General features: G+C 41.5%; 1 protein-coding gene across 2 annotated transcripts; it reads right to left on the bottom strand.

Moving 5' to 3' along the window:
• Positions 1-173: 173 nt before the first annotated feature.
• npat (nuclear protein, ataxia-telangiectasia locus) lies at positions 174-10,967 on the bottom strand. 2 transcript variants are annotated; one of them, XM_046390274.1, is made up of 18 exons: positions 10,623-10,967; positions 10,293-10,411; positions 10,124-10,184; positions 9,945-10,017; positions 9,772-9,812; positions 9,017-9,253; positions 8,657-8,732; positions 8,212-8,335; positions 7,054-7,145; positions 6,844-6,925; positions 6,596-6,692; positions 6,334-6,444; positions 4,597-5,928; positions 3,686-3,786; positions 3,047-3,140; positions 2,867-2,887; positions 1,557-2,767; positions 174-809 (listed from the first exon to the last, which is right to left on the bottom strand). In XM_046390274.1, exons 1-18 carry the CDS (start codon positions 10,657-10,659, stop codon positions 729-731), a joined length of 3,990 nt encoding a protein of 1,329 aa, XP_046246230.1. In that variant the 5' UTR covers positions 10,660-10,967; the 3' UTR covers positions 174-728. The 2 variants fall into 2 exon arrangements, with proteins under 2 accessions (XP_046246230.1, XP_046246229.1); XM_046390273.1 differs by having other exon boundaries at positions 1,557-2,887.
• Between the last annotated feature and the right edge of the window lie 80 nt (positions 10,968-11,047).

The following is an 11,047-nucleotide window of genomic DNA, read 5'->3' as shown; positions in this document are numbered from 1 at the left end:
CGTGTGTATGTTGAGGAAAACAAACACCATTTCTTTGTTTTATTACCACAACAACAGAACAACAACAGAAACGAATAATGCCTAAATATGCATATTTGAGCAGATGCAGTAATTTCTGTCGGATTCTCAAAAAAACAAACAAACAAACAAACAAAAAAAAAACACACAAAACATTCACATTACTTTTCTTTATTTTCAATTTACCAGACTTCAGACAGTGAGTTTGTCATTCGGTGTTAGTAAAATATCTGGTAGCGATATATACCAAACACATTTTTACACACGCCAACCTGTCAGTCAATGTTAGCTGGGGTTATCAAACTAGAGTCAAATATTGACCAAGGAAATGCACCGAGTCACCCATTTTAACAACACGCACCCATTACGTGCCTCCCAAAAATTTCTGTTGGTTTTGTTGGGGGACAAAACAAGGATTATTAATGTGAGGATGAGAATAAAAAAATGAAGAATATAACAAAAATGCCATGGTTACCCTACTGCTGCTGCATTTAAAAGGTTTTATGCAGATTACCCACACTGGAAACTAGACAATCAAATTAAAGTCCCTAATTAGCTGAGGGAGACATTGCAGCTTATAAGGTCTCAGGCAAGGTTACGAATAAGGAACCATAGGCACTAGTTTAGCAGATGGCTTGCTCTATTCCTGGATAATAACGTAAGCAGGTAGTGATACATATGAGAGTCCTTTTCTGTTGCCGTGTCCGGTTTCACTCATCGTAGTGAAGTGAAGACAAGAACTTATCCACATCCAAGTCATGGGGAAAGCAATCAATAAGTTTCTTTCTTTCCTGCAGATTCAAACAAAAAGCCGGAATTAGATGACAGAAATACGTAACAAAATTCTAGTGTATCTAATGACATTGATAATGTAATCTATTTAAATTACTTGTCTGACTCTAAAATGCAGGTCTGCTAATAAAATCACCTGATCAATACGAGTAAAACCCCTGTGGCCAATCCTGAGAACACTTAAGTGAGCCAGAGCATAATGTTGGGGTTTTTTTTGGAGGGGGGTTATTAGGAGTTCTAAGCACTGTCTACTTATCACAACAGCTAATTCAGCAAGTCATGTTGAGCTGTCATTAGAGCTGAAATGACTAATTAATCAATTAGCTGATCAACAGAAAATTAACTACTTCAACAACTGACTAGTTCTATAATCAGAATCATTAAGCATTTCCTTGTTCCACCTTTTCAAATGTTAAGATTTACAGATTTCCTTTGTCTTATTTGATAGTAAATTGAATATATTTAGGTTTCAGACAAAATAAGAAATTTGAAAGACTGAAGTCACCTTGGGCTTTGAAAAATTTTAAACAGACATTTCTACGCCTGACAAATTTATGGAACAGTTTGTTGAAAAAACAAACGATAATGAAGATAATCTGAAACTAAACTGCAGAATATTGCTGAAACTGAACAGAAAACAGTGATTGTTTGTACAACTTGATACTTGATGCTTTTTCAAAAAAAAAAAAACAAAACAAAAAAAAACCAGACACCTGATGAATGGTAAATTCTTGTATTCTACTCACTCGGTCTTTCTTTGCAGGTGGGCTGGCTGTGGGAGGAGACAGTTTGCGTTTCTTAGAGTTCTTGGAGCTTGCAGGTGTCTTTTCTCCTACTCCCTCCTGACGCAAACTGTCCTTCAGAGGAGTGCCTGTCCTGGCAATGGCAGCACGAGAAAGAATCATGAGTGTGTGAGCGGCCATGTTTATGCTGTTTTCACTGCCAGCCTCGCTGGCTGGACTGCAGGTGGGGACATCTGGGGTGTTGGGAGGTATCAGATGCTTGGGAGTCCCCTCTCCATCTTTACTCTTCTTCTGTCGGGAAGGAGTCCGGGAGCCGTCAGTGGATTCCTCCTGGTTACAACCATTCGCAGGGGTCCTGGGAAGGCTAAGGTCTGAACTGCCTGCTACAGGTCTCTTGACTGGTGTGGAAGGAGAACCAAGTCCCTGGATGTCATGCAGCATCTCAGCTGCCTGTTTGGCCAAAGAGCTGGTCTTTGAGGGGGCTTTTGTAGCCTTGGACTGAGGATTAGATGTTGGTTGCGTGACAGCTGGAGGGCTGAAGTCTCTTGATGCTGAGGAAGAAGGCGCTGACTGCTGCTGCTCTTGCATGCTACCTTTAATTTCATTTTCCTTGTTTGCTGTCACATTTGGTACTTCCTGAGGGGGGGTCCTCTTTTCTGTACGTCCTTCACGTGATTTGGAAGGAGCTTTTTCTGCAGGTTCTTTCTTGCTACTCTCCTCTTTCTCGTTGCTAGTTCCTACTTTAAGTGCAGAGGCAGAGGACGATGATTGAGAACTATGAGAATCCTTAGTGTTTGCTCCGTCACCATCCTTATCATGACTGGGCTTCCTGTCAATAGGTTTTGATCTCCTTTCTGATTCTGACTTATTCAAAGTCTCATCACCCATTCTTGTACTTGCACTATGAGACCCTTTGCTATGGATACTATGATCTTGTTTCCGAGAGTTCTTTTTCACAGGATCTTTCAGGTACTGTTGTGGAGGCCCAGGCTTCTCTGACTCCTTCACAAAGCTTCTGTCAGCCTGGGGATCTACTGAGCATTTGACAGTCTGGATCCTCCTCCGGGGCTTGTTCCCACCCAAGATAGCAGGCTTTGTCCGAGTGACCATCTGCATATCATCTTTCTCAGTCTGCTGGGTAGATCGTGATGTAGATGTATTTGTAGGTGTAGGTAAGGTGGTTCTTGTTGTTTGAGCAGTTTGTGGCTGAATGTCTGCAGAAGAATCAAAACATAAAATTCTCCTGTGTCTAGGACCCTTTGCTGTATCCTGCTGGCTTGAGTTTTCACCGGACATAGGTTGAACCAACTTACCAACGAGATGTTGCTCAGTGCCTGGAAATCAGACATATGTGGTCAGAGAAGTAAGGCGACGACGTTAAAACATTAAGCAAAGCAACACTGATGACATCCATTGGTAATATACAGAATAATTCATTAATTAATTACCAAATTATCTTGTTTTTCTTAATTTATTAAAAACCTTTCACTTACCAGCAGCTGTAGACCATTTGATTGCCACAGTGGGAGATTTGGGCTTGACAGTTTCTGGTTGCTGTACTGGTACTGTATTTGGGATGGCAACAAGCTGGAAATAAAACAATGTTGAAAGTTTTATTGTTTTGAATATTGCCAAAGGTCTGAAGCCAGTGAGGGCCCCATTTAGGCAGCAATATTCATGAGACCACACACTACTCAATTTTTAAGTCTCACATGGTTTCAAAAACATAATTTTGCCACTGTTGGAGACTTACCAGTAGCGGGACTATAAAGATAACGTCTGTCCTGAGAGTGGATATGAGGATCAGTGGGCATTTGGATTTACTCTTTTGGACACCAGTTTCAGTTTGGCCTTGTTTACTGAGGTGACAATTTGATTTTTACTTGGCCCTGAAGGAAAGCTCATAAAGTAAAATCCAAAATGGCAGGGCTATTCTTTGAACACCGTTGAGCGCCTGCATAGAACATGTAAATTTTGTGGAAATCTGCCCATTAGATCTCAAGATGTTTCAAGAAATTTCATCCTCCAAGTAGCAGATTGGAAGCTGGAGCTGCAGGGCCACCAGAATGATCAGGACCCTTCTCATTATTCTAGTGAAATACTTTTTGACTAAGAACTGCAAATGAAGTTACCTGATTGGACATCATCTGGACTTTCCCCACAGTATTCTGGCCCATAACAGAAACAGGAAGCATCACAGGCTTAACAGGAGATGGTAAGATGAGTGCTGACCCTGTACGTTAAAAAAAAAAACAAAACACAGATGTATTTGATTATTCTTTTTAAAAGCAGTACAAACACTATCAAAGATGACAGCGAAAGGCTTAAAACGCAGAAGAGAAGGAAATGAACAACACAGAACGATATATCCCATCTCCCCCACACCAGGAACAACACACAACAGATGATGTACGCAGCTGCAGCATGGACACCGCTTCATTGTTAAACCTGTGGACACCTTTTGCACTGGTGTACAACAACAAATCTTGGCTCAGAGGAAGGAAATAACCTGTCCTAATGCAACCTATGATCACTGCATTGTTCCATTCAAAATATTACATTAGAAATAATTTCTCCTGTGTTGACTGGAGCAAAACACATCATTTTGTTCACAATTCTGCAATTGAACACTTTTGCTAACAGAATTAAATGGATTTAATGTTTCTGTAATTTGTTTGTGAAAACGAAAGACACAGTGTAAAAATTCTATTAACACTGTGCTTAACTGCACATATCATTTCAGCGAAGAAAGTCAGGCACAAAAATCAAGTCAAAATGAACTTCACTCAACCACAGCGTTTCCTGAATTTGCTTGACATTGCAATTTAACGCAAAATTTTTAATATTGTGTTATTGTTACAAGTCCACATCATCACCTGTTCATGGTCTGCTTGTCAAGACCGCTATGGGAATAGTCACCTTCACAGAAAACTACAAATCTACTACACCATCTAGAAAAACCGCAGTCTGCCAGTGACACTGGAGTAAGACTGAGATAAACTTTTGTCTATTATAATAACCCAGTGTTGTAGTAGCCTCTCACCTGTGGAGTAGCCTTGAGCACTAGTTGGTGTGGTCACCCCATACTGGTTGATGGGCAAAGGCTGTCCCTTTGAGACACCAGCAGACAGTAGCACCTGTTTGGTTTGGGCATCTGTAGTGGGGGATTCTGTCACAAGGAAATAGCTGGCAGTGGCTCCTTGGAGGGCAGGGGTACTGGTGTCCAGGGGTAGTTGAATTATATAGTTTTGCGGGACCTGTGATGTCCCTGTTAATGGAGACGCCACTAAAGCCCCAGCCTTACTGCAGAAAGGACTAGCATGTACCTCAGAGCTCTGTAAGCCACTGACTGCCTGCGCTGCCTCATCCAAATTGACCTTTGGAGTGCCAGGGCCTCCAGGGGACTTAGCTGGAGAGGAAAGATAAATGGTGGGAATCTTGTCTCCAGAAATGCTAGAAATTGCCTGAGTCAATGCTTGATCACTGGAAGAATCTTCATCTTGGTTATCGCTGATGATGATTTTTAAAGAAACTACATTGGGATCAGCTGCAGGCTTGCTTGGAGAGGTGTCGTTGGTGCTTGGAGGATCAGGTGCTGCACCAACTGGAACACAAAAGGTGGAGGGTGCAGGTGAGGCAGGTGTGGATGAGGCAGGTGTAGCAGTAAGTGTTGCAGAGGTAGAGGCAGACAAAGGTGAGCCAGATGTTGCTGTGGGTGCAGCAGTGGGAACAGATGTGGAAGAGACAGATTCAGGTGTTACTAAGAGGGTAAACACAGGCTGCTCTCCTCCATTGCCTGAAACAGAGTTTTGAGGTAGGTCAGCAGTCAGTATTGGAGCCTTGTTCAGTTCCGCTCGTAAAGGAGACAAAAAAACAGGCTGATTACTCTGAGCTGTAGCAGTTTGCTCTTTAGATCCTTGTGCTTTTTTACACTCGTGTTTTTTGTCAACATTAGAGGCTGATGTTGCTTCTGTCACACCAAACGCAGCAGCACCAACAGCGGTTGAGTCACTGAGAGCAGTTGTTGTGGAGGTGACGTCCTTTGAGGCAGGCTCTAGAGAGGACATGCTGTCTGAAGGTGGGGGTGGTGTATTCAGGGGTTCATCAATATCCATTGGTGTTTCAAAAACACTGCTAGTCAAGAGTGGGGCTTTTACTTTTCTGCTTGAATCCATTGGAACTTGGTGCTCCCCATGACTCACTAACAATCTGGCTGAACTGTTTTCAATTCTGGACACTCTGCCACTGGGGCCAAGCACCGTTTTCTTTAACAAGGTTGGAGCAGTAGATTTTCTGGTCTTGCGTTCTTGGCCAGCTCTCATCTTCACAGTCACTAGTGTTGTATCTGAAGTATTAGCATCTTTGTGTGCAGATCCTGAAAAAAAGAGAGGATCTGATGATTAATCTGCAGCTGCAACACTACGAATGCCTTCTAGGAGTAACCAAGAATGTATATCTATGTATAATGTATATGTATATCTATAAACAATATCAACATTTGCCATTCGGAAAAAAAAGTTAAAACCTTTTTGATTTTCAAAATAGCTGGTCATGAATTCTAACCAAGTAGATAAGCTCAAACATAACCAAAGCCTTACACTCTCGTCGTGTCCCCTTCAGACCTGGTACTATAACCTCTGACAGTGTTTTAACTGAACATGAAGGGTTATTTTCCAGCCAAAGGTGGAATTCAAGAAACCTGCCATGGCTTCTGTGACATGGAATACAATGATCAGAGTTGACATCTGTCTTTTCTTCTTGGGAGAGCCTATTGTCATACCTGGATCCTCACTCTGAAGGGGTCTTACTGCAGATGAAGGTCCGACAGCGTCACTCTCTTCTGGACTACTACTAACATCCCCTGGTTCTCCATCAGTGAATCTGGTTTTATCTGCAAACAAATGTCATAAAAACATGATGTGAATATAAAAATAAAGAGTTATGAAATGACTTTCATACTCAAATGAAGAAGCTGAAGTACTATTGTTCAGAGAAGAACTCTGCAAATCCAACAAAACAAAAGCAAAGCAGGTCATAGTTACTGTAGTCGAAGAGGTCATAGAGGGCCTGAAAAGCTGGGTCAGACTCTGTTTGCTCCAAAATGTCATGGATTGCATCATCACTCATATGGATTTCTCCCTGCACCACAGGATGTATGTTAGGAAATTATGTAATGACACACAGGACAGCTAGATGAAGCAAGCATGACAAATGTTTCTGAGTTATATATTTGTGGGGGAAAAAAAAAGAAATTATATTGTTAGGATATTAGTAACTATTAGTCTGGCACCTGTAATCCAAGGATTTCATCTATAGACTGATCTGCCTCCACTGTACTTGAAGAGGTCTTTGATGTTTGAGGCATTGGATCACTGGTATTAGAGATGAAACAAAGGAGAAAATAGTACAGCCACATTCCACCGTGTGTAAATGTCACAACTTTGATTACAAATGACAAAACCAGAAATCACCCACAACAGAGTTCCAACTCAAAACTTACCTGGCCAAGATTTTGTTGATGTTTTCAGCCAGCTTCTCCTGTAACGACCGGTCCCCCAATATCTTGTCACGTGCATTTTGTATGACAAGTTGCTGTGGGGATTAAGATACAATGAAAAGTCAGAAAAATGTATGAATCAAGATTCTAAAAAAATATACAAAGAGAGAGAGCGATCAGCCCTCAGAAAAGTACAGCATTAAAGCCTCTTTGCTCTATTGCTCTTATTGTCTGGAGCACCTTGTCATTTTCCACACTAAAACATTTATTTTCAGCGTCCTACACATGACAATCGATAGGTAATTAACTGCTAATTTGCTGCATGAGATGAACCAAGATCGCTGTACGAGTTGTTTGTCCAGCATTCCTCTTTTTTAAAAGAGGAATAACACCAAAAACGCAGATCTACTTACAGCAGTGCTTCTCAATTATTTTCTGTTGCGCCCCCCCCCCCAGCAAGTAGAAAACAATTCGCGCCCCCCCCCCCCCCCCCCCCCCGCCGCGACTATAAATAATAGTAATAATAATATGTAATAATATTTAATAATATGTAATAATAGGATGCTAACAGTGCTCGCTGGTTTACTGAAGTAGCATTCACAAAGCGGGATGATTGTTGGCAATATTCGGCACGTTTTGGTTGAAAAAACTCGAAACATGATTGGGATGTAATGTCTTCAAGTGGCGCCTTAATTTATTAGGCTTCACGCTGTCCGCTGCCAGCATTTTTAGACACAGTAAACACACCGGTCTTTCGTCTCCCACTGTAGTCACAGTGAAGCCAAGCGCTACATATGCTTCATCATATTTCCTCGTCTTAGCTTTCGGGTGAGTTACTTTTGTCTCATTATCTTCGTCTCTCTCCGCCTTTCTTTTCATCCCTGTTAAAAATGTCTTCATGTTGTCTCTTAACGGTTCGCTTACTGCACTTCATATCGCCTGCTCGGTGCAAAAAAGCCGCTACACCATAGAGCTAATACTCCCTGCGCACACTCTGACAATGAGAGCGCCACTGCCAACTACTGTAGTGGATGTGCAATTACACTTTATTCTGGTACGGCAAAAAAAAGCATGTTCCCCAGGGTCACACGCGCCCCCCCTGGCATCGCCCCGCGCCCCCCCAGGGGGGCGCGCCCCACTATTTGAGAAGCACTGACTTACAGGAAAGTTCTCGTCAACTGCCTCCTCAAGTTGGGGTTCTGCATTGAAGCCAGGGGTAGCAGTGGCACATCTGCCAACACCACTGGACCCACTCACAGCACCACCTCTCTTCCTAGGGGTGTCCCTAAAGGCAAGATTAGAGAGTTGGCAGTCAACATGCAAAGGCACGGGCAAAACAATATGCACATAATACAACAATCGTTTAATATAAATGTATTAAATGATGTTTCATTAATAACTAATTTCATTATGATGCCCTTCCATCTTTTAATGTGACATGTCAAAATGTCCATTGTGAAGCCCTATTTATTGACATCTACTTCTGTACTTTAGTTTTATACTGGAAAAGCTACATTTACAAAAAATTGTGGGTTAGTAGGACAACAGTTTGTCTTCAGTGCTCTCTCAGTAATGGCATTGATACAGTAACAATAATGATTCTTACCATTTCCGTCGTCCAGGAGACATTGGGCTTGGATTTAGCCTGTGTTCTGAAGCAATCATCTGTACAGGTGAATCCCCTGTAATGGATGTATTATGACACTTGTCACACATGCTTATAAACATGATAAAACACAACAGAACATCGAAAAGAAGCTAGCTTAAACCTGACAGGGTCTGTTTCAACATTTCTACTGTATCAAATCAACAATGCTGTGTCAACTCAGCATTTTATCATAGAGAAATTTAATAAGACAGCAATTCACTATACTTGAAAACAAAAACAAAATCCTTCTGACTTGTCACCACAAGTACTCAATTACTAATAAAAAATACAGAGTACAGCATGTTTTACGATACTCACTGGGAGTATTAAGTCTGACATCTTGGATTTGCTGGTTTGTGCCACCGCCCACAGTTGGTCGGGTGTGCGGGGCTGTGTAGCTCACGGGCGTGGAGTGGCTGAGCATGCTGTGAGAGGTGTGTGCAGGGCTGATGATGGAGCTTGTTTCAGAAACCGTCGAGCAGATGACAGCACTGGCCGATGCCACGGTCAAGACCCGCTGTCTAGCCATGTTTGCAACTCCAACGCGTGAGCGCGCTGCAAGGGACAGAGGTCGCTAAATAAAAAGTCTATGTATAAAACCTGAGCAAGCACAGACAAACTAGTTCATATAATAAGTCACTGTTTGACTACTGTGCGAGATGCTGATAATTTGCGCACTCATTGTGTTAACCACAATGCTACACAGATTTTATGAATTTATTTATGTTGGCTGGGATTATAACCTGATGCTAGAGGTTCCAAACTCAACACCGTTTCCAACGTTCAGATTTTAGGATAACTAGATATGCTGTAAATCCATTATGCTAACAGAATCTAGAATGATTCAACACTTTAATTTCCAGACATACATTTGAAAGATAGAAATCATAAAAGAAAAATCTAAATGGCTTGGTCAAATTTTCTTGAGTGGGTGTCAATAATAATTAATGGGAAACACTGTTATATGCTCTGACTCTCTATATGTCCACTGTGTGGCTTTTACTGGCAAGGATTTAGGCAAGAATATACGATAAAAGATTACATTAAAACAGAAAAACTAACAACAGACTTACTTCGTTGGCAGGCTGATATAGCAGGGGAGTTCTGCAATGACCTAAGGAATGATATAGATGAAGAAAAAGAAAGGAACAATATCAGTAATGAAGATCTCACTGAGATTTGAGAATGTGATCAGTTTCAGTTTAAAACCGTCACAATGATGTAAATGAAACCTGAAGCTCATTACTTGATCTGGTTGAGTGTAAAATCCAACTTTTTCCATAATGAAGTCATCACAGCTGGTACCTCAGGACAAGACTCTGTTGAACAAGTTGACAAATTACCAACAGCACAAGCATGACACAAGAAGAACAAAATATTACTAATGATACATTTTGTCAAGGGAAACATGTCAGATGATCTCACCTTTCGTTTTAGTAGCCACATACTCATTTAAGATGGTTGTTAAGCCTTTCCCAAAGACAGACTGTGTGAGGAAAAAAAAAACAATCACTGATGCAGTGAGTACCTTTGTGTGGATTACTTTCAGTTAACATTTGGAGACAGGGTCTGTCATTCAAAAAGGCACACTTACAAACACACAAGCAGGAATAGTCCCATCTCCTGTGGTGTGGTCAGCATACTCTTTCAGGTTTGGGCTCTCATGAATGAAAGCTTGGGTTGTGGCGGACAATCCCTCTTCTTGAAGATACCCTGCGGAGGAAAATTTATCGACACCAAGTTGGAGAGAAAAGGCAGTAAAAGGCATCGTTACCCCAAATACCCTCCATATGTTAACCGTTATATGTAGGCTACTAAGCGATTAGCGGCTATAAGCTCTGAGTCGCCCGTTTACATTTAGGTATCATTGTTGGCTAACGCTACAGCTACGACTTTGCTCCATCAGACAACATTAGACTCTTACCCAAAACAAGCCGAGCGACGTCGGAAGGTAACAACATGGTTGTTTATTGGTTGATAAAAAGCGCGTAGTGGGGAAGAGTTAGCTACATGTTCGGGAAAAGTCTCAGAAATACGATATAACGCGTCAAATTAGAAACCGTCAGTGGTATTATTGTGAAGGCGACGTCCTGAGGACACTGCTGCTTAATCAAAAGGCGGGGAACTCAAGTACATATAACCCGGAAGTTTCAGATTAATGCACCGACTGGCATTTTAGTAGTTGTAGTCCACGCCGAAACGTCATGCTGCACTATATCATTTACACTGCTTTGTACAAATATATGAGTACAATATATCGACTCTGACTTTTACATGTTATTCATCATTTTAATAATACTACGCTGAACAAAATTGTACCTTTACTTTAACGTTGGCACAAAAGTTGCC

The sequence above is a fragment of the Scatophagus argus genome, chromosome 5, assembly GCF_020382885.2.
Source record: "Scatophagus argus isolate fScaArg1 chromosome 5, fScaArg1.pri, whole genome shotgun sequence".
In the NCBI taxonomy this organism is placed as follows: Eukaryota; Metazoa; Chordata; class Actinopteri; family Scatophagidae; genus Scatophagus; species Scatophagus argus.
Note: the sequence above shows the minus strand (reverse complement) of the source record. Positions and strands in the feature narration are given on the sequence as shown.